We start from the raw sequence: 24,148 nt of genomic DNA, 5'->3' as shown, positions 1-24,148 counted from the left end.
TGTGCAGTTGCTAGGGAGCCCATGCAATGTAAAAGACAAAAAGCATAGTGACAGCAATGCTCCAGACTGCACTGCCAACACCATGCAAAGCGCAGGGTATCCTCCCAGGTGCATATACATATAATTAAAAGCAGCTCTATTTCAGTGATGGGAGATGCAATTCCAATATGCGGTTGCATCTACACTAGCAAGTCCTTTCAATATATTTTTTGAAAAAAGGGGCTCTTTTGAAATATACAGTGGTCTACACACAGAAAGCATTCTGTCAAAGTTAAATCAAAAGACTGAAGCGCTCCTTTTGAAAGCGTACGTCCACTCCCGTTTCAGGAACAGCACCTTATTTCAAAAGCTTCTTTAGAGAGAAAACATGTATAGACACTCCGTGGGCCCTTTATTTCAAAAGAACAGTCCTCATGGTTCCAGATTTTTCGATCCCTGGCCTGTTCTTCCCAAAGAGCAGGGGGCTGTCTGGATGCTTTCTTTCAAAATTGCGGATTGATCTTTTCATCCACTTTTTTGTGGGTGGACATACTCTTTTGAAAGAAGTTCTTTCAGAAGAGATTTTCTGGAAGGACTTCTTTCAAAAGATCTCTGTAGTATAGATGTAGACAGCGTGTTTATATATCTTGTATAGGAAGAAAGGCTGAACAGAGGTGTCAGGTGCTATTAAAATGTCAGGTGTTCTTGTTAGCTGTGAGCATTGCATAAACATATCCCTGCCAAGCTCATAAAATCAGTCAGAAACTTCTGTGCTTTGCTAATAGTGGGGGTCTGAATGAGTTTTAATGTTGTGTTTCACACCATTCCCTCCTCTTTTGCTGAGGTTAAATGAACCTCATCAGTCAAAGACTAAGTCATATGTTACTCAAACAACAAAAGTCCTGTAACACCTTACAGACTAACGTATTTTGGAGCATAAGACCTGGGTCTTTGCCCATGAAAGCTTATGCTCCAAAATATCTGTTAGTCTATAAGGTGCCACAGGACTTCTTGTTGTTTTTGAAGATACAGACTAACTCATATATTACCTTGCCACTTACAATTAGGAACAAGGGAAGTGATATGATGTGGTGCTCCATACTAATGAAGGGGTCATCACTAAAACCTGAGGCTGTTTCAGATATCTGTTAGACTATGCCTCAGCCTATCCTGTTAGAGCACTAACCGGAAGGCTGGCTCTCCATGGAGGCACTGCAGCTCAAACCACAGGGACTGAGAGTCTGTAAAGACACAATCTAAACACTGCAACATGCTGAATTGCCTAATATGTATGTATCACTCTCCTCTAATGTACAGATTCAGAAGAAGGGTGGAGTTGTGAACTGTGAGTGGACTTGATTTTCTAGACTCTAAAAATCTTCTGGAAGGTGAACAGGGCGTCTGAAACATGGTGCTAATCTCCACAAAGCAGGGAGCCCATGTCATTTTTCAGCCCTCACAGTGAATTGGCTGGGTGCTTGTTTCTCATTCTAACTGACATAAATATGAAAGCTGCTGAGTAGTATTGCACAGATGATTAATCACAACTTCATGACTTTATCTACCCCACATTCGTAAAGCTGATGAAAATGGTAGGGCCTAAGTGATTTACTGGCATGCAGTAGAGAAAACATACAGTTCTTCCTTAGTAAAATGGATACATTGTCAATTAAGTCAGAAGGTAGCATTAGTATTCATCTCGAAAGTGCCGAAAATCAATTTATTTGGATTCTTCTACATTAAATGTGTCCCAGAAAGTCACTGTGTCTACTGAAATGAAAAAGTAGAATACTGAGTCTGAAGATCCTACAAAGAAACCATTTGGATGCCATCATTAACCCTGAAATAAAGATGTTGTAATACAGTAATTCCTTGATTTATGCAGAAGTTGCATCCTGGGTAACCACCATGTTAATCGAATTTTGTGTAAATTGGGTTTGAGGAGATCCCTGGAATTCCCGTGGCTGGGGGAGTGGGCAGCTGGGGGAAGTGTGGGGAGGCAACCATACAGCCCCCATCTTCTCCCAGCTGGGCAGGGTGGGGGAGTACACAGCTGCTTGCACCACAGTTTCACCCCACTGGGAGAAACCGTGCTGCAAACAACTGTGTGCCCGCTGGGCCCGGCACATAAACAGCTGCTTCCGGTGCAGTTTCTCCCAGCTGCCTTGAATTGGAGCAACCAAACTTATAGCCAGAAAGCCAAGCTTCTGCAACGCAGATCAGGCTACCGCCCCAGAGCCTGAGGCAGGGGTGTCAGGTTTGCAGAAATTTTGATGGTGCCCAGATTGCCCAGAGCTCAAGCCCTTTCCCCATCCAACCCCTCTCCCCCACTTACGGCTCTTGGTGGGAGTTTGCTTAGCAGGTTTCCTACTCCCGATGTACTTAAAAATGTTGCTATTACTTCTTGAGTTTTTGGCTAGTGGTTTTCAAATTACATTTTTGGCCTTCCTAATTATATTTTTACATTTCATTTGACAGAGTTTATGGTCCTTTCTATTTTCCTCGCTAGGATTTACCTTCCGCTTTTTAAACAAGTACAAGCAACCTCTCTTGAGCAAAATCCAAACTGTATTTTCTCCAATTGTGGCAACCACACACTAAATCTTATCAATGTTGATTGTGCTGAATCACGCAAGGAAGCAATACAATTCAGCAATTGTACAACCTCTTCAGTAGCAGTCCTCAAAAGTGGGGAATTCGGAAGCAGCATCTGCCTGTTTCTCTTTACAGCACTTGGACAACAGGAAGGTCAGCACAAATTGGTGCTGTTAAACCAGTTGCACAGCATTTGGACTCTGTGAGAAAGGCTTTAGGTGAGCTTGAATCTCTTACACTCACAGCACAAGTTTGCACTGAGCGTAACACTATGTCTACACTACATGATAAAGTTGATTTTAAGGCAGTTAGTTTGATTTTACAATGTTACCGTCTTCACCGTGAATGCCATAAGGTTGATTTTAGGGAATGCTAGGGTCAATATTATTACAGAGACCATGCGAATCACCATAGCGCGAAGTTCAAATTTAACAGGTCAGATTAATGCTAGTGTGGAAATGGCATTCATTTAAATAAACTTTATTGGCTTCCAGAGGTGTCCCGTACGTATTCTACGATGCCTCACGGTTGTCTGCTCTGGCTATTTCCATCTCTGCTGCTTTCTAGGTACACTGGAAGTAGGTAACAGGAAGCCCATGAATTTGAATTCTGCACCAGGAAGCCCAGGAAATTGAAGTGGGCATCTGGGCCCATTCTGAATTCATTTCTTTATGATCAACACAGCGATCACATCTACCCATGAAATAAGATCCCTGGCATGGGGTAATGGCTTCTTCCCTGCACAGGACATAGCATGAAAGGCTGATGTTTTTTTCAGTGCTGGCCCCAGCTTCCGCCTCACCACACCATGTGGTGGCTAGACTGTAGGGGTCACGCTTCTATGAGAGGCTGAGAAACTTCTTTTCTGCAATTTATCTTTGTACAGGGGTGGCCCCTCCCCACCAGGCGCCATGCAGTCAGGGTCTTTCCTGTGCCCAGCCACATCACGTGGCTAGCCCCCAACCCAATGATAGGATGTGTTTGTGGTGCAGTGCAAACACCATGTCCTGGCTTCAATAAATGACGGAAGAAGGAAACCACAAGCTGTAATGTGTTCCCGTAATATTTTCAGAGAGGATGTTTCATCTGCTTTTTGAAAAATCTTTGATAATTCAGTTAATTTAGCAATCTTTGTTGATGCTTTCTTTCCGATCTTCATCACTTTTGACAAATTCCGTATCAAATGGCTTCCTTAAGACAGGTCATACCATATTGTGGTTTCAAGGCGGAAAAGTAGCTGAAGGACCAGTTGACATGGCATAGTCACCTGGGTGATCACAGAGCACACACACATTATGATGCCCTACTTTTCCTTCTTTGCTGCTGGAAAAATGGCCATTTGCTTTCCATGGGAGGGAAATGAGGGCAACGCAATGTGGGAAGATGACATCACATGCCCCCACTACTTGCAGGGTATTTTTTTTTCCCACTACACTAGAGAAAACACCCAGAATGCTTTGGGGCTGAGAGAACTGTGGGATGGGTTCCTACAATGCACCACTGCAACAGTCGATCTTTGGCCATTTAGTGTGGCAACACTAAGTCAACTTTGTGGGGAGTTTGTGGGGAGGTGAGGATATTCAAATTCGAATTTATAAAACCCAGCATTACAAAATCAAATGTAATAATGGGAGACCAGGAAAAAGGATGAAATCTGAAATTCGATTTACATATTGGTCTGTAGGTTTCTCTTCAGTTAAGAGGGTGATCTGAATTATATATCATTGGCCGTGTCTACACTAGCCAAAAACTTTGAAATGGCCATGCAAATGGCCATTTTGAAGTTTACTAATGAAGCGCTGAAATACATGTTCAGCGCCTCATTAGCATGCGGGCGGCCGCGGCACTTCGAAATTGACGCGGCTTGTCCAGACAGGGCTCCTTTTTGAAAGGACCCCAGCTACTGCGAAGTCCCCTTATTCCTATGAGCAGATGGGAATAAGGGGACTTTGAATTAGGCGGGGTCCTTTCGAAAAGAAGCCCCGTCTGGGCGAGCCGCGCAGCAGCGAGCTGCCTCAATTTAGAAGTGCTGCAGCCACCCACATGCTAATGAGGCGCTGAATATGTATTTCAGCGCTTCATTAGTAAATTTCGAAATGGCCATTTGCATGGCCATTTCAAAGTTTTTGGCTAGTGTAGACATAGCCATTGTGTCCAAGGATGTTAGGAACACTAACGAGTTGTTCTGTGGATCAACCAGCATTGAGAACAATGCACAACGCCACTTAAGTCCCCAGAAATGAGTTTCAGGTCAGAGCATTTTTATCAGCTCAGACTAATTGAGTGCTAAGGTTACTAGTAAGCTCCAGTCTGCCTCAGGGCCAGGATTTTTGCTCCAGGCATAACATGCAACTTATGTCAGGGCTTTCTTGCTACAGAATTCAAGACAAGCAAGAATGGCACTTTCACTGGATTAAAAACTACTTCAAATCATGTGAAATGTGACCAGATGTAACAAATATGACCACATGCACCTGACAAGCCATTCGTGAAATGGCCTCATGACTGTCTGTAGAGTCCTGCACATGAGTTATTTTTGTACTGCCTCAGAATAATTGATGCAGCTGATGTGCAGAAAAATCTTTTCTCTCTTTTTAGCTTTGCTTGTGTGTTGCAATAGAACCAGGAGGAACATTACCCTTGTTCTAGCCTTTTGGGCACTTGTGGAATGTCCCTTCCACAAACAAGACATTCCTGTCCCCAAGATCTTTCAATTTTGTGCATGTCAGGAGTTGGGCATATTTAATCAGCAGTGTGTTTTCATTTCACATTTGGTAATATGTTCCAGACACCAATAAATGTGCAGCCTATTCCAGAATACGACCGCATATATGCATTACTTCTTGACTGTATGCTGTTTGGCTACCGGAAATGTTCAAATTTTTTACTCCACAAAACAATAAGCTAATGTAAAATATCAGCAGTGCAACAGGGTCTTAGGACAGGAGAACTATTTTTAAAAATTCTAACAGCAACACAGGATGTTCTTGAAGTACATCACTGAAATATACATACAGAGAGCTTTATGAAATATGCCACTATCTTTTTCAAAACTGAGGTTTTTACTACTACAAGGTAGAAGTAGCCCCAAATGAGTTGTAGGGTGAAAGGTCATATACATTATTTGGAACACAAATAGATATTTTCATGTTGTCTTGCCAACACCTTCCAATCTGGTTTTGAACGTCAGGGTATTTCATTTGCTAAATTTAACTTGTCAACTGTATCAAATATGTCCTAATCTTATTATACGCATCACAGTCCATTAATAACCACGTGCGAGCCATCACATCTTTTCCTGTTTGATCATTCCAGATTTAAATAGTGGCCAAGGGCAAGAGCCATGAACTCTATTGGTAATGAATATTTGGATGAATTTTGAAAGGAGAAGCAAATTAGCCTTAAATATTTACTGTAAACAGCATTAATATTAAAGGCTCCTGATTTGTGGATTTCATTAATTTCTTTGTTGGGGTTTGTTTTTAGCCATTTTTGAGTTCTACATAGATGTCAAAAATTGGGTTTCTGGAGAACTTTCCTCATTATATATACGATAATATATATATTAGCTGCAAATGCTGTAATGAGTAATATTTTTGTTTCCAACAATACTATGTTAAAGCACATGTATGATAGGTGTGCATGAACAGGTCTACTTGGATCAATAAAAGAGCAACACTTTAGGTGTTGTAGAAATCACACCTGATAGTGCGCATTGCTGCTCTGTGTAGACCAGCTCTTAGACAAAAATTGAATAAAAACAGATTTGATTTTATTTATTTATTTGTATTTGGGGTGCTTCCTCAGTGTTTATTGGTTAAAATCTGAAATCAGAAACCTAGTTACATTGTAATCTTTAAAAGGTTCTCAATTCTCATCCATCAACTCTGTCAATTTCTGCAGGAAATACATTCCTACTCTTTCCCTATTATGTAGCAATATACATTTCTTTATTGCCATTTGTATTTGTGTTCCCGAATTTCTATCTTGCCCTATGGTGGGGCAGTTTTCTAAATCATGACTGAATCTGTGGATTGACAAGTGCAGATGTCTAGCTTTTTACCACTACTATCCTATGAATGGAATTGACATCTTTCCTTAGGGGCTAGATCCTGGGACTGGTACTTCACATAGGAGAACATTCGTTTTCATATTGATGTGACTTCAAGAGGGAGATCTTTCAGCTTTAAATATTAATACCCATCGCTGCTAAGTGCCCAGGGACATCAAGCAGAGGGTTGGAAAATGAAATTTCCCTTCTGAGGGAAATGCTGATATTTTGACGTATCCTGTCATCCCAAACCAGAACAAAAAGTGAAAATTTCAAAACAAAAATTCTAAGATGATCTTGTCCATGTTTGTCCTTGTCCCTTTAAGAAGAAAGAGGCCCAGCCCACCAGTGTCTCATTATTCAGCTCTGGATAGAGCCAGCAGAGGGCAGTTGGTCCTGATAAAGAGACAGAGGGGAAGAGGAAACAGAGAGAGAAAGCTGTGGCACAGATTGCAGGGGACAGGAGACTTTTGCATGAGACCATCCTTGACTATGTGGAAGGGTTTGAGCTTATAAGCCAGTGCTAGGATTGAAGACAAGTATTTTCCAGGGGAGTAGATCAACTCTCCAGTCACGTAGTTTGGAGAATGGCCTGTCAAAGCAGGGAAACACTGCAGAGAACTGAATTCAGTTGAAATGGGAAAGGAGAGAAGCCTGACAACAGAGTTTTGTTTTCAGTTCTATGTCAGTAAGTTAGCTCCTGAGAGAAGGGATGCTGTTGGACCAAAGGTCTGTGTGGAGCTTATTAAGAAGCACTGAAGAGGAGAAGTGAGGCAGAGTGCTGGGGCGGAAGCCCAGGCCACAAGAAGGTGCCTGGGAAGTGGCTTCCCTGGTCCCAAACCTTCTCAAAATGTTTCATTTTGACCTTATCAGTTTGACTTTTGTTATATTATAATTAATATAAAACATTTTGACTTCATTATACATAAGCTGACATGAAATATTTTGATAATTACCTATAGGATTTCAAATAGAAATATCAAATCAGTTCTATGGGATAATTTTTGATCCTGCCTTGTGTGAATGAAGCAGTGTTCAGGGCAGAAGTGACAATTGCAAGACTGTTCACAAGCTAAAGTAGTTCTTCCATCTGAAAGCAAAATGTTTCCAGGCTGCACAGATGCTGTGTACAGACAGGAATTTCTGCTTTGTTGGCACAGCTGAGCAGCTTTTAACAGTTTCTGGGCAGTGCTGAATTCTCAGAGCACCCATTGACTCTGCTGCAGAATCAGACCACAATGAAGTAGGTTCAGAAAACATTAAAGAGAAGAAAACATTTCTTTATTTAAAAGTTATTTACTAAAGCTAGGGTCTCGGTTAGATTTACTATAGTACTTTTAAAAACAAAGAGACTGCTTACCTGTGCTATTGATAACTCTTTAGATTATCCACGCAAAATGATTCAAAATGATAAATGACTTTTGAATCAATGATTTATGCTGGGAACATTTCTCTTAGCTAGGATAAAGAAGTTGGGTTTCACCTGTTTCAAGTTTTATTCATTCCATTTTCAGATTTTTACACAAAAGCAAAGTGATGCAAAATCTGGATTACAGGCAGGAGATTGGACTCTTCTTTAACACATCCTACCCTGGGCCCTTTTGTTAATCCCTGGTTTCACTGGACTAGTAGAAAGATTCAGTGAATCCTCGATTTCATGGACCCCGATTTAGCAGACTTTGGGAACAACGGACGCCCCCTGCTGTTCCTGAAGTCCGCTGGGGTCTGTGAAATCCTAAATCCTCCCTCCTGCCAAAAAAAAAAGGGGTGAGGGTCTTTCTGCTGTCACAGACTGCACTCCTTACGCGCCCCACCCCTGGTGGGAGGAGCGTGTGGTGGCTCTGGCTGTAGTTGTTCTTGCAGGCCACAAAATGGCCCCTCCCACAGTGCATGGCAGGGTGCCTTTAGCTGCATACAGCGGGTGCCTCAGGTTATGCACAGCAAGCCAGCTGCAGCTGTGTGTGGTGAGGCACCTTTAGCCGTATGCAACAGGTGCCTCAAACTGCGTGCAGTGAGGCCGCTCTAGCCATGTGGCAGGGCGCCTCGACGCGCAGCGGGATCTGAGCCAGTGTGGGGTCCAGGGGCTTCTTCAGTGGCAGCTTTGGTGAGTGGCAGGGGTTTTTGTTTGGTTGTTTTTTTTTTTTTTTTGGGGGGGGGGGGGACACAATTGGGGCTGGGAGAGCCTGGGAGGGCAGTAAACTCTCAGGAATAATGAACGCCCCTCCCCCCATTAGTCTGTTAAATGGAGGGTTTACTGTAATGGGAGCATTCCTACTGGTAATCCTTTTAAGGAACTTATTACCAGGTGGTCATTTAATAAGTGATTAACCATTAAAGCAGTGCCAAAGCATCGTTTCTAAATTCTACTCATACACAGGTCACTACACACGCTGCTGAAATGCAGCCACCTCTCTGTGGTGGAAGGCAAGAGACAGGAGTCATCTCTCTAGAGATTGCAGGGTTACCCTTACTGGCACCCGGGCAATGTGACAGAAGAAGCCAGCTGTCTCAAATACAGACAGGGCAAAAGTCTGACAGGGCTGAAGCGAAAGGAGTAGACTGTGGGGCAAGAAACCTGGTGAGACTGACAACTGGGCAGAGAGAAATTGTGACTGCGAGTTGTGTGTGTAGAAGTGGGGTGACTGTTTGGAACTGGGGATTGGGAGTGATAGTGGGGACGGAGAGAGAGGGACAGATTCAGGAAGAAATCCAGGACTGGATGCCTTGAGGGAGCTTAGGGCTGGAGGGGTTGGTAAGGAAAATAAACTGGAGGCAGGGAGGGAGAGAAGAGCGCTGGCTACCAGGTCATTAAGGCAAAACATTCTAAACAAACCGCCATGGTAAATTTAACATCCACAGAAAGTAGACAGGACCGTAGCTCCTTGCATTTCATCCAGATAACTCACAAAGTAAATTCCATGGACTTTAGTTCAACTACCTTGAAATGAAACTTGCTGGGGTTTGAATGTGTAGCTTCAGGAAAAGTATGTATTTTAAACCTGAGTCTCAGAGCCATTAAAATGTAAACATAAATAGCAAATGGCCATATATAGCTGTACCTACATTTGCCTGAGATTCATCATGGCCGTTGATCTCAGCTAACTCCTTGGCGCTTTTTAACTGCAAAGTTTAAACAAACAAAAAAAGAACAAAAACAAATTAAAAACAAAAACAGAACAACAACAAAAGCACATTACTTGAGAATTTCCCACAGTTATCTTTGATTTATTTGAAGTAGCATTTGAAAAGGCTTCCAATGAGAAAAACAGATGGAGCATATAATTCTAATGAGTTTTTGCTCAGGCCATTTTGAAACCAACATATTTAAGGCTTGATAGGTTTAGGCAGAGATGGGGGGGTTAAGGAAAATAATAACACAGGATCATTATTTTTTAAATAATAAGATTAGAAAATAGTTTCAAGGCGTAAAAAATGTACAAAATTGGCTCTCAGGAATAATAAATGATTTCATTTCCCAGTCTTGTTGCTATTAATTTAAACTTTGCAGTGTTTGCAAGTTGCCACTAGCTAAATAGTGTTTGCTAATGACTACTTTTGAATGATATATTTGGAGCTCTTTAAAATGCCCCATATTTCCTTCCCAAGCTAGTATACTGATAACTGACACAACTCCACAGTATGATGGAAGAGGAAGATATGTGGAGCTTATTTATTAACTATGGGGAGAAAAAACTGGGAGGACACTGCCAATTTCACCACAGATGATGTGAAGCAAAACTTTTTTCTTTAAGTAAATGAGATTTTTTATAGAAATTCAGGATTGCTTCATGGGAGATTATAAAAACAGTCACTATCGGAAAATTAAAAAAATTACCTAGTGGCATTTTGGGCCAAATATTCAAAAATATGTGCACAGCTAATCGACAGATGAACCCATATAGATAGGTATGCACTGCGACAACCCTAACTTGCATGTATGAACTGGGGATTTAAGGTGAGGATGCAGAATAAGGTGCAGTTGCAGTTAAGTGTGTACATGTTTTTTAAAAATTGTAGGCTTTTATTCTAACCCATTCAAAATATATACTTGAGAGTGGGGGAGCAAATAGCTCAGCTCTTTCTGATGTATGCCTTTGTTTCCACCTGTTTTTACTAAGGAAATACCAGTTGTTATACGAGTTATCTTTGCTGCCTAATACAAATGCTTTGTTGTGAGAGAACAATTCTACAAGTTCTGGTAAACAATAGACCCTACTCAGCTACTATTTGTAGCTGGAGCAATCCAATGCATTCCATGTGAATGTGGCACTACTTTGGTGACATAGCAGGCAACCAGTGTTGACCGTAGGGAAAATGGTGCCCTGGGTGAACTTGCAATTTCATGACTCTGGTCCCTGCTGAGTCCTCGTCCACCCTTCACATTGCCCCTGCTGCTGCCCTAGACTTTCCTCCCACCTCCTCCTGGTAATTCCCTCATCCACAGCTCCCTCCATGAACTCAGCCCCAGCTCCCACTGCCTCCCGGGACTCCTCAGTTATCTCCCCTCACCTCATCACTTCTGGTCCTTGCTACATACCCCAGGCCCCACAATCAATCCCCGAACACCTCTGGTCCCTGTTGCCTCTCTATGATTCATCCTCCCATTCCTTGTTCATAGCCCCCACTGCCTCCCTATCCATCCTCCCATAGCTTTTGGGCCCTGCTCCCTCCCCAGGCTCTCCACCCATTTCCCCATGTCACCCTGGGCTCCCCATTCCCCAAACTCTCAGCCCAGCATACCGCCTCCTCCTCTTCCCATTGTCCTGCGCTCCTGTTTGCAGCCTCACACCCCAGGCTCCCCCTTCTCCTTGCCTCTTGAGCACAGTTCTCCCGGTGTGTTTGCCCACATATAAGACCCTGCAAGCAACTGTAAAAGCACAATCCCACCCAAATGATCACTTGGCAATGACACTGTGAACAGTCGCTTCCTTTGGGAGATCAAGACAATCATTTCCATGAAACACTGAAGTTGTGAAGTTTCATTTTAAATTACATCCCACAGGCAACACAAACATCAGTCATTTCAACTGCGAGTCTGCAAACTCCTCATGACACAAGTCACCCAGGTTTGAGGAATGCAGCTGAGAACAGCAGGACTCCCACACATAAGTAAGAGGTCAGAAGGGCAGGCTGACTGATCAAAATAAAATGGGTCAAGGACGTTAGGCCATTTCAAATGTTTGCTTACCTTCACCCCCTCCTTCTTCAGGCCCACAAAGTGCAGCCACCCTACGATCGCTGGCTGTCACCTGTGTGATGCTCAGCATGCATTCTACCTATGGCTCCAGATTCACCACTGACCCGTGCCCTCACTCATCTTGAGACTGGACTCTATCTCGCGATAAGTGTGTGTACTAGACTTCCCCCCTCCAAAAGTTCTACCCCATAAGGGGTGTGCGTGTGGGGTGACAAACATGCCAGGTCCGTGGGCAAGGTAGGTGAGGGGGTCTGACCCCATGCTCCTGGAAGGAGCAGGGCTTAGTGTGAGCTTGAAACATGCTGGTTGGAGCTCTGGCAGTGACCCAAAAGGTCCTGGCAGCAGTGGCAGCAACTGGGAGCTTGGAATTGCTGGACACTGGGACAACAGCCCCCTTTCCTCCTCCCTGTTCACCGTCCGTAGACCTGACCACATGACCATATTTCATAGGTAAGTAACTCTAATGTAGCCACAGCATTGGCAGTTGCTGTCATTTACACCTCTGTGCCATCTGCTCTGAGCAGGGTTAGACAGCACAGAGGATAAAGTGCAGGTGCCTTGTTACACTAGAACTCCCACCATTGCACTGGGGGTAGTGATGGTAGAAAAAAAGATAAGGAAAAACTGCCTACATGCAGCCACACAAAGGGTAACACATCTTTTTCCAATATTTGTATTTCATAAAGTTTAGATTATATTTTTTATCTTACAGACACTCATCCCTCACTATATGAGCACAACTGATTCCCAACTTTCTGCTCCTAGGCAAAAACTTGTAAGAGGGACACTAAGGCTACGTCTACACGTGCACCCAACTTCGAAATAGCTTATTTCGATGTTGCGATATCGAAATAGGCTATTTCGATGAATAACGTCTACACGTCCTCCAGGGCTGGCAACGTCGATGTTCAACTTCGACGTTGCTCAGCCCAACATCGAAATAGGCACAGCGAGGGAACGTCTACACGGCAAAGTAGCACACATCGAAATAAGGGAGCCAGGCACAGCTGCAGACAGGGTCACGGGGCGGACTCAACAGCAAGTCGCTCCCTTAAAGGGCCCCTCCCAGACACACTTTCATTAAACAGTGCAAGATACACAGAGCCAACAACTAGTTGCAGACCCTGTATATGCAGCACGGACCCCCAGCTGCAGCAGCAGCAGCCAGAAGCCCTGGGCTAAGGGCTGCTGCCCACGGTGACCACAGAGCCCCGCAAGGGCTGGAGAGAGAGTATCTCTCAACCCCCCAGCTGATGGCCGCCATGGAGGACCCCGCTATTTCGATGTTGCGGGACGCGGATCGTCTACACGTCCCTACTTCGATGTTGAACGTCGAAGTAGGGCGCTATTCCCATCCGCTCATGGGGTTAGCGACTTCGACGTCTCGCCGCCTAACGTCGATTTCAACTTCGAAATAGCGCCCAACACGTGTAGACGTGACGGGCGCTATTTCGAAGTTACTGCCGCTACTTCGAAGTAGCGTGCACGTGTAGACGCAGCCTAAATGCCCATTAAAATACATGTAAAAGTCTCTGGCTGGTTCCTAGTGCTTGGCAAAGGAGTGGCAGCAGGTGGCGCTGCTTTTTTTGAAAGGTAAGTGAACCCTGGGTTGGGGGCATGGTTGGGGAGGGTTAAAGGCTGGGGCAGTTTGGGGCCATGAGCAGGAAGGACGGTTGAAACCTGGTGGTAGGTTGGGTTGCGGGGGTGGGCAGATGGGTGGACAGGGGTTCAGGCTGCTGCAGGTTAGGTCTGTGGGATGGGTGGGGGCTTAAGGCTGTGGTGGTTTAGGTGTGTGGGGCCAGCGGGGGGGATAAGGCTGTGGCAGTTTGGGTGTGCGGGGCTGCCGGGGGTGGGAGTCAGGCTTCCATGGGTTGGGTGTGTGGGCTGGCGGTGTGGGTCAGGCTGCTGCGGGTTGGGCGTGTGGGCCGGCGGTGGGGGTCAGGCTTCTGCGGGTTGGGTGTGTGGGGTGGTGGTGGGGGTCAGGCTGTGGTGGTTTGGGGTCTGTGGGGTGGTCAGACTATGGGGGGTTGCAGCTGCGGGGAGGGGGTAAGGCTTGTATTAGTGGGGGTGAGCTCACTCGTCCAGCAAACAAAGTTAGGTACATGTGTCCCTCGTTTAAGTGAGTACTTGTAAGTAAAGTACTTGTTTAATGAGGGATGAGTGTACTAAATGGGATAAAATAGTGAAAAAAGTCTTGGAAAACCATCCCATATTGGACCAAAGAGGAGCTGCACTATCCCAAAGACAATCTCCAAAAACCCTGTTCAGTGGCAAGTGTGGTTACCCGCAAAAAGCCTGCTGACACATCACATTGACCTACAGCCAGAGATTGCCCAGGAGCAACCCTTCATGGACCTGAGAGTTAAGCAGAAGTTTATGACGTTAACATAAGAACATAAGAACATAAGAATGGCCATACTGGGTCAGACCAAAGGTCCATCAAGCCCAGCATCCCATCTGCCGACGGTGGCCAATGCCAGGTGCCCCAGAGAAGGAGAACAGAAGACAAGTGATTTATCTCCTGCCATCCATCTCCTGCCCTTGTTATGAAGGCTAGGGCACCATACTTTATCCCTGGCTAATAGCCATTTATGGACCTGACCTGCAAAAATTTATCAAGCTCTTTTTTAAACCCTAATAGAGTCCTGGCCTTCACAGCCTCCTCGGGCAAGGAGTTCCACAGGTTGACTGTGCGCTGTGTGAAGAAAAATTTCCTTTTATTAGTTTTGAACCTACTACCCATCAATTTCATTTGGTGTCCCCTACTTCTTGTATTATGGGAAAAGGTAAATAATTTTTCTATATTCACTTTCTCCACACCATTCATGATTTATATACCTCTATCATATCGCCCCTCAATCGCCTCTTTTCCAAACTGAAAAGTCCCAGTCTCTCTAGCCTCTCCCCATATGGGACCCTTTCCAAGCCCCTAATCATCTTAGTCGCCCTTTTCTGAACCTTTTCTAATGCCAATATATCTTTTTTGAGGTGAGGAGACCACATCTGCACACAGTACTCGAGATGTGGGCGTACCATAGTTTTATATAGGGGAAGTATGATATCTTTTGTCTTATTATCGATCCCTTTTTTAATAATTCCTAACATCCTATTTGCCTTACTAACTGCCGCTGCACACTGCGTGGATGTCTTCAGAGAACTATCCACTATAACTCCAAGATCCCTTTCCTGATCTGTCGTAGCTAAATTTGACCCCATCATGTAGTACGTGTAATTTGGGTTATTTTTTCCAACATGCATTACCTTACACTTACCCACATTAAATTTCATTTGCCATTTTGCTGCCCAATCACTCAGTTTGCTGAGATCTTTTTGTAGTTCTTCACAATCCCTTTTGCTTTTGACTGTCCTGAACAACTTGGTGTCATCTGCAAACTTTGCCACCTCACTGCTTACCTCATTTTCTAGATCATTGATGAACAAGTTGAACAGGATCGGTCCCAGGACTGAGCCCTGGGGAACACCACTAGTTACCCACCTCCATTGTGAAAATTTACCATTTATTCCCACCCTTTGTTTTCTGTCTTTTAACCAATTCCCGATCCATGAAAGGACCTTTCCTCCTATCCCATGACCACCTAATTTACATAAAAGCCTTTGGTGTGGGACCGTGTCAAAGGCTTTCTGGAAATCTAGGTATATTATGTCCACTGGGTGCCCCTTGTCCGCATGTTTATTAACCCCTTCAAAGAATTCTAATAGATTAGACAGACACGACTTCCCTCTGCAGAAACCATGCTGACTTTTGCCCAACAATTCGTGCTCTTCTATGTGCCTTGCAATTTTACTCTTTACTAGTGTTTCTACTAATTTACCTGGTACTGATGTTAAACTTATCGGTCTATAATTGCCAGGATCTCCTCTAGAGCCTTTTTTAAATATTGGTGTTTAAATATTGGTGTTTCAGATATTGAAATATCTGAGGGGGTGTTTGTTCTACAGGACTATTCACATTATACAGGTAGTCCACCTGTTAAAATATACGGAATGCTTAAGAATACAAGCAAAACCCAGCTGTATCACAATTCTGTACCACGAACCTGAGCTGCTGGGGCACTTCAGTACAAGAGTCTTGAAATTTATGCTCAAGTTTAAATCAACTTTTAAAAATAGAGTGTTTTGCTGAATGCAATAACAAAGTTATTAATGCAATCAGTTCAGTAGCTCCCATGCTTTTATTTGGTCTTAAATGTTCAGGTTTATTTGATTCTGCCCCACTTTTCAATATTCAGTTTGTTACAGTTGCAAGAAAACACATAGTTGCATTACGGTGGTTGTCAGGTTGGAAGATCTTCCTATATGTTTGATAACATGTTGAGTGCTATAGCAAAAATATTTTTAAAGAGTATTTTATAATGCTGTTATTAGAATGTTACTAACATTATGTTAAAATTGTAGCCCTAATATACTCACTCTCTGTTTTCTGTAAACGTACTATATAGCTCCTGTATGTCTCTTAGTCTATTTCTCATCTGAAGTCTTATGAGCCAAAAATTCAGGAGGCTATTTTAAAATTGCGAAAGCCATAGTCTTCTAGAATCCTTGCTATCTAAACAATTTAGATAATACATTTCTGTTTTGTTTCGTTTTTTTTTTTACTAGATTACATTAGTCAATCAAAAAAGGCGGCCGCCTTCCTACTTCAGCCACGAACGATGGATATGTGACTACTGCTTCCACAATCAAATTGTTGACCCAGAACATTTATTTTTATACTCTGTGTATGTGCACAACATACTGTTTCATCTCCAATACTATAGATTCAAGCTCAGATTTTTCTTTGCTGTGAAACGATCCATCTCGCCTTGCATATTAGACAATACTTTCGAATATACTTATCAATGTCCTACGGCACTTCAATATCAATGAAAGCAAAAATGAAACAATCAGATCTGCAGAGTGTATAAAAGGTTTGTTTCGCAACACAGTTAGATAAGTGCACTGATGCACTGAGGATTTTTTTTTATGTCATCATGATTCAGTCCTTTGTATACATGTGTCTGCATGAATAATACAGGAGATGCTAAACTCGTTTTCCTCACTACTAGTCTTAAAAGAGATGGCTGGGTTTTTCTGAAATATGTTTGCTTTGCTGGCATATTTAACTTTGCCAAAATTAATTTGTCTTTAGATAGAAAACATTCACACATCACTGATATCTGTGGGGAGGAACATAGCAGAAAATGTTATACATACAAGATGTGAGATTAATATCTGATATTGCAAAGCTGGCAGAGTTCAGCTTCAGTGTGGCACTATTTTCCTAAACTATACTATCAATTAACTTCAACTAAACTTTGTATATGCTACACGGGCCACACACAGGTAATGTAAGATCACGCACTGATCACCCATGAAGTCAATGGCCAAATTCCTACCAAAGGTGCAGGATCAGGCCCTCCAGCACAGTCCTAAATAAGGATTACTCTCACTGAAAACACTCACCTGTTCCTGAAGAACTTTAAGCCTTGCTTGTGTATGTGTTTGCTCTTCTTTTGCTTGCTCCAGTTCAGATTTTTTGCTATTTAATTCTTCTTGTATACTCAGTAATTGCTGCAAAGACAAAAATAATTTGATTAGAATCTGAGAAATTTTAAATATTGTAAATCCTCACTGCAAGCAACATTTTCCAAGTTATAGGTATATTTACTTAGGTTAGGTTAAGTTTGTTGTGTCTAAGTCGAACAACTCCTTCCATCTGCATTTCCTTCCACAGCTGTCCTAGCCAAGGAATGCATTTGTTAATGTGTGGTTAAGCTATCTGTTACACTAAAGCACAGACACTTGGTATAGTTAGTATAACATCCACAGGACTGTCATATCCATCTGACTCACAACCTTATTTGTAGAAGTATATCTGTGATTTTAATAATACTAGGGTAAACAGTACAGAACATACATAATTCACAAGTATAGGCCTTTACTTTAATTAGTCACTGGCCCCAAGCCATTCATTCTACGCAAAGCTATATTTGGGGAAAGCATTTGCACTTAGTTGCCAAGAAGACGAAGCATTTATTTTCTTATGCTGTCATGGTGATATGTTATCAGAATGGCAAGACTGATGTCCTACAATCAATGTAGCAGCCAAGAAAACTGCTGATGTGATCTCTTAAAACACAAAACAATAACCAAAAGGCTACTTTATACAGGGAATTTCTGAAATGTAGAGACTTTTTAAGGGCCTGGCGCTCCTTGTCCTATCCAGTTGTAAGTCACGAACAGATATTGGGACTTGCCAAGATTCTTCGACAGAGTCAATAAATTCTGAAGCTGCTTATGTATTTCTGTATAGAGAGGACAAAGGCTAGCCTCCGCTAAAAAGAAAATACAATCAAGAGATTACAAAATGATTTAGGAACTCTCTCTCTCCTTAGTAATCTAGCCTGGAAAATGTATTTGCTGTGAAAATATGATACTTTGATTACTGTTTTTTAAAAATGCTGTGTAAGTGAACAATGGCTTTTGTAGTAAGAAACTTCAGTTACAGGCATTATACATACAAAACAAACCAGCAGTCCTGTAGCACTTTAAAAGATAACAAAACAATTTATTCAGCGATGACCTTTTGTGAGACAGACTCACTTCTGTCCCACGAAAGCTCATCACCAAATAAATCATTTTGTTAGTCTTGAAAGTGCTCCATGACTGCTGGTTTGTTTTGTTAGAATACAGACTAACATGACTACCTCTCTTACTAATTGGCATGATACACAGTAAATATTTAAGGCTTAATTTACTCAGGTGTTTAACACCCCATAACTCTCTGACTTCACAAGCCCTTCATGTGCAAATTTTATACCATGCCGTTGGCAGTCTTAAGCATCAAAGTTTCTTCTTCAGTGCTGTGTGAAGCCTACTTTTAGAGCTGCACGGAAATGTCTGTAGCATCAAGGCTTGAGTCGGGATTGATACAGAATTTCTAATGTGGATGACTACCAGCTGGATGGATTAATTCAATGTTTAAAGGTCTCTTACACTACCATTAACATACACATACCATTTCCCAATTAACTGTGCTCATTTTCCAGAGCACTTCAGAAAATCCAGAGCATCACATTGCATCAGACAATGTATAGTCACATGAAACCAAACAAATAATGATTTACAAAACAGAATGCCCCATTTATTAACAAATTAAATTGCTTACATGTTTATACAAACTGGCCCATGATATGTAGTAACAGAGAGAAAGCCATGCTAGCCAATATACTATCAAAACAAAAAAGCAGTCAAGTAGCACTTTAAAGACTAACAAAATAATTTTCTTAGTCTTTAAAGTGCTACTTGACTGCTTTTTATTTTGGCCCATGATACGTATCTCAACTGAGCATATCAAGTGAAACCAAACATCATAAACAGTTTCAGTCCCACTGGCTCCCGGCCTACACAGGCTACATAAATTTCTCCTTATGAACACTCCCAGACGTTGAACCTCCAGTGGCACAGCAGGGTACCACAGCTAGAGAGAAGTAAATTTTAATAAGTCATCTCTCTATATTTATGACTGCAGTCCAAACCAGAGCTAGGTGGCAGTGTTATCAAGGGCTGCTGCAGGCCCTGGGGCAAGGTGGGTGGGGGCCTGGCTCTGCGATCCCTGAAGGGGCGGAGCCAAGAGTAGAAGAGGTGGAGCCAAGTCAGCTCTCATCTCTGCCTGGAGTGTGGTGCTGAGTCCCCGCAACATGCCCTCACAGCTGCGCACAGCCAGAGTACTGAAGTACCAGCGGTGGTGTCCAGAGCTCCAGGCCCCTTTGAAATGCTGCCCCCACCTTTACACCCTCCCCTGTTTGCAGGCCTGCTAGGTTGTTCTAGGGCAGTGGTCTCCAAACTGTGGGGCACACCCACATAGAGGGGAACGGGAGGGGGCCCAGTGGGGGCTAGGTCCAGCCCTCATGGGGAAGAGAGGAGGGGAGGGAGTGCCACCTGTGGGAGCACGAGCACCTGGTGGCCGGGCCTCACTCGCAAGGCAGAATGACCATACACTCCATCTTGGAATGCTATCATACAGCGGCGGGAAAGTCTAAAGTCAGGCCAGGAGAAAGAAATCAGAAAGTTGACAAGTAGTTGGAGAGTCCCCAAAGAGAACATCCTGACAACCAGATAGTAAGCCCCCAAAGAGAACAGCTGGGGTTAGTAGCTGGAAGCCCCCCCAAAGAGAACATCTTGGTTGTACAACATCAGAGGGTCTCAGGGGAGGTTCAGAAAAAGACCAAGGACAGAGGAAATCTTGTAACATGTTCTGACAGGCCAGGAGGATAGAAAGCCCAAATTAGGTAACAAACGCTTTAATTGGCCAGGTATCAAACCCCCAAGTAAGAAACAGTATAAAAGGTGATTTAGCAGGAATAAGGGTGTGGGCTCCTGGACACAAGGCGGAGGCTAGCAACTCCCATTCCAGACAGCAGACCCCGGCCTGATCACCCGGACGTCACCACCACGAAAGGTCCCCACCAAGCCATATCTCTGACTTGAAGGGCCGCTGTAACGTAGTTATTGGTGAAATGTGGGAGCATTGGATGTTATTGGTAAGTCACATGTAATTATATATAGTTATATGTAACCTAGTATTTAGCTTATGCCAAATAAATAACTATATATATATATATATATAACAAGTGTTAAGTAATTGTAGTTACAAATAAATGAATAAATCACTATTGGTAAATACCACTAGCTGGTCTAGCTGGGTCTGTATAGAGAATTATTGGGACTTAGAACAGCCACAGGGCATTGTGGTGTTCACAATCGGAGTGTTATTGTTCCTGGTACTCATAATACTGTGGAAACCTAGGTTTTAAAGTAAATACACTAAATCACATATTGCTGCTACACTATATCAGGCTGCTATAAAGGTGGGGTGGTTGGTCCTGGGCCACGCGACTCCCCCCGCTGTATCACACCCCACGCGCACCCACGGGACCCGGAGTAGTTCGGCACATCGTCACCACCCAGCCCTGCTCAGCTCCCTGTTCTACTCTGGCTCCATCCCCCAGCCACAGCTGTGGCCCTGGCTCTAGCTGTGGCTCAGCTGCCAGCTCCTGCCTCTCACCCTCAGCCACCAGATCCCGTTTCCCATCTCTGGTCTGGCCACAACTCCATTCCCAGGACAGGGGATGGGGACGCATTGCATTACAGGTGAGTGAGTGCAGGAAAAGTTTGGGCATCACTGTTTTAGTGGCTTCTCACTCGTAGATTCTTTTGAAGCATTCAAGCTATGTGTGTTTTAAGGGTTGCCATCAACAAAGGCAGCTGCGTGGTCTGAGGAAGCTAAGAAGGGCACCATAAATGGTGATGTGGCGAGAACAGGGAAAAGGCGAGCATCTAGTGCAACCTGTACATCACTGTTATTAAATGTATACCTTCATTACAGCCGCTTGGGACTTTTTCATTGGAATATTTTTCTGTCAGAAAATGCCAGTTCATTAAAACTGACATGTTTTGCAGGGCCACATCAAAGCTCCAATGAAAAACAGAAGCTTTCTGACAGAACCCTTCCTGCCAACTCACCCACCCCTTTAACTCCTCTGCAGACCATCCAGAGGGTTGCTATGGAGCCTGTACTCCCTGGCTCCTCAGCAAGTAGCTTGGTGGATTGAGTGGTACCCGAGAGACTGGAAGCACTGGGAACTCTGGCATTTAAGGTTCTCAGTAGCGTGGTTCCCTGCCTGGCTGACTCAATGGGCTCCCCTGGCTTACTGGGCTGCCTTCCTGGAAGATTTGCGGGTTGCCTCCTGTGTAAAAATGGTGAGGTTTCTTTAGCTTTTCTCTAGAGAAAAAGAAAATTTCAAAAATGGAAAATCCGGTTCTCGCTCAAGTCTAGTGCTTACATAGTATTCATAAAAAGCGATGCTCAAAGCACATTATTCAGGCTGAAAAATCAATTCTTCCAAAGTTAGGAAATGGCCACAGTGAAGGTTTGCTGTGTAATCTCAATTCAATTCCTGTGTGCGTATACATTACGATACACTCAAACTACAGTAGGGCGGTTTTTTCCTATAGGATCCCTGTCTCATTCTGTGTAAAGGATGGATGGTGCTCACTTAATGAGCAGAGATTTGATACATGATTTAGGCTCGTGGTTCAAGATGTGCCCTCACTACTTATTTACCTCACACAATTCAAACTCTGCTGTGAATACAGAATAATTCATTTTCTCCTGCCTCTTCCATGGCGTTCACTACAGCATGTGAGTGTTTCACATACATGAATGGATTGATCTTCACAATACCCTTGTGATGAGAATGTGTAATATTATCCCCATTTTACAGATGGGAAACCGAGGCACAGAGTAAGGTGCAAATATCCACAAAATGTTTGGTGTCTGTATCCTGAGGGTATCCAGGGTTATGAAACACCTTGCTACTACCTGTCCTTAGCATGAGGGAGCCTCATGTGTGCCTGCTTTGAGTCAATTTCCCTCCTCATCTGGTCATGGGCAACATAGGCACTTCCCTCTAGGCCTTGCAGGTCCTGCTGTCACTGTACAGGTTAGCATTAGACACACCCCAATCCTGGTGTTCTCCAAGCATCTCGCTTCAGTGTTCAGTTCCTGCTCCACAGGACATCCACACTGATCACAGATGTGCTGCTTCCAAATAAATGGCACAACCCTGCTTAACAGCTGCATCCTAGATTGCTGGTCCACTTAACACACAGTGCTTAGACAAGTCTATAATTACAGCAAATATCAGTGTATTTAAAAAAGCATGGAGATGCAAGTAGTAGCAAGTATTGGTAAAGTGACCATCCATCCCGTATTGGGTGGGATGGTCCCATATTTGGGATGACAAAAAGGTGTTCCAGCTTATTTTTTAAAAGGGATGAATAATCCCATATTTGGGGCCTCCCCCTCTCTACTTTTTCTGCCAGCAGCTGTGCACCACAGGCACAGCTGCTGGTGGAAGTCACTTCCCCAAGCCTCGGAGAAGCAGGGGAGCGTAGGCAGGTGCGGCTTCCCTGCGGCTGCGGGGGATCACTGGCGACTGCCTCCTCCTTCCCAGCTCCCCAGGGCTTGACGGAGCTCGGAGGAGCTGCCTCTCCCCCCATATCTCGATGTCCCATATTTGGGACAGGGCGATATGGTTGCCCTAAGTACTGGAAACAAATGTCTATAAAAACGTCACATGCATTTTAAAGTCCAGACATATTCAATAAGTTACTCTCATGTTTGCAGAATACTGTTCACCCAAAATCCTTATACTGCTTCACAGGCTGGCTATGACCTTGCTTTCATGAGATTAGCACGCTGTCCCATTGCTTTGGTGAAAGATTATGTGTATTTCGTTGCACCCCAAGCTTTACCAGAACAGGTTTTGTTCATAAGCAGGCCATCCCTTGGCAACTTGGTTCACCCTGTAATTTTTCTCTTTTGCTTACTTTGTAGTCTTACCGCCCCTGCCAGACATGAAAGCTGAGGTGGAAAGGAAGATTGTGGTGAAACTGCCACAGGCCCAGCCTGCCCATGGCTGACTTTTTGCTCCCCACTCCGTTGATGGCCCTGCTGATAGTAGGTTCAAAAGGGGTGGCTAACCTATGGCCTGGCAGTTTAAAAGATCCCAGGCAGTGTTCCCTTTAATTTTTTCCATCCATGGGTGGAATAAATTTTATGCACATCAAGGTACGTGCAGATGTGCACAACCATAGAAACACATGCTATCCACTGTGGGTGGCTGTGGGCACTCTGCTAATTAGCTGGACAGCACCTGAATCTCTCCTGGGTGGCTGCCTGGGAACACTGATCCCAGAACTCCTGGCTACTGCAGCGGCAGCTGGGAGCCTGGGTCCTTCAAATCGCCATCAGAGTCCCAGGGCTCAGGGCTTCCACTGCTGCAGCCCCAGTGCTCCTGGCCAATGCAACGAAGGACTGGCTATTTGTGGGGGGTGTCAGGGCTGCCTCCACACTCTGACACTCTGAGTGCAGAAAGTGGGGGCTCACAAAAACCTTGGAAAAACCTTGTTCTACAGGCTCTGCTTAAAAAAGTTTCCCAAGGTCAGATTCCCTGACCCTGGGTTGGTAGACTGCCGACACCCAAGTGAGGAACCCACTCTTCAATCCAGGAAGATACACCTGGGATGTTTCCCAGTGGGGTAAACCACAAGCGTTTAACCCTCCATCAGGAAACAAAGACCTGTAATCTGATAACTGACATTTCAGGCTAAGGCATGACTATATACAGACCCTTCTCGAGGACAGAGGGATCAAATCATTGCCTTAAAAAAGTAATTTATTCACAAAATGAGTGATGGAAAAATACCAAGAAAGTAACTAACCATACCTATTTGCTACATGTAATAAAACAACTCAAAAA

At 43.8% G+C, this 24,148-nt stretch overlaps 1 protein-coding gene across 18 annotated transcripts in view; it reads right to left on the bottom strand.

Moving 5' to 3' along the window:
• The window catches only part of ENOX1 (ecto-NOX disulfide-thiol exchanger 1), a 514,187-nt gene that overhangs the window by 33,691 nt on the left and 456,348 nt on the right, over nucleotides 1–24,148 (bottom strand). For all 18 annotated transcript variants that reach the window (XM_074988353.1, XM_074988361.1, XM_074988362.1 and 15 more), the window contains 2 exons: nucleotides 17,286–17,393; nucleotides 9,689–9,745 (listed from right to left, as the gene is read on the bottom strand). In XM_074988353.1, the coding sequence (XP_074844454.1) occupies nucleotides 9,689–9,745; nucleotides 17,286–17,393 (165 nt within the window). The remainder of the gene's footprint in view (nucleotides 1–9,688; nucleotides 9,746–17,285; nucleotides 17,394–24,148) is intronic.

This window comes from Carettochelys insculpta, chromosome 1, assembly GCF_033958435.1.
Source record: "Carettochelys insculpta isolate YL-2023 chromosome 1, ASM3395843v1, whole genome shotgun sequence".
NCBI classification, from domain to species: Eukaryota; Metazoa; Chordata; order Testudines; family Carettochelyidae; genus Carettochelys; species Carettochelys insculpta.
This window is presented reverse-complemented; position numbering and strand designations above follow the sequence as displayed.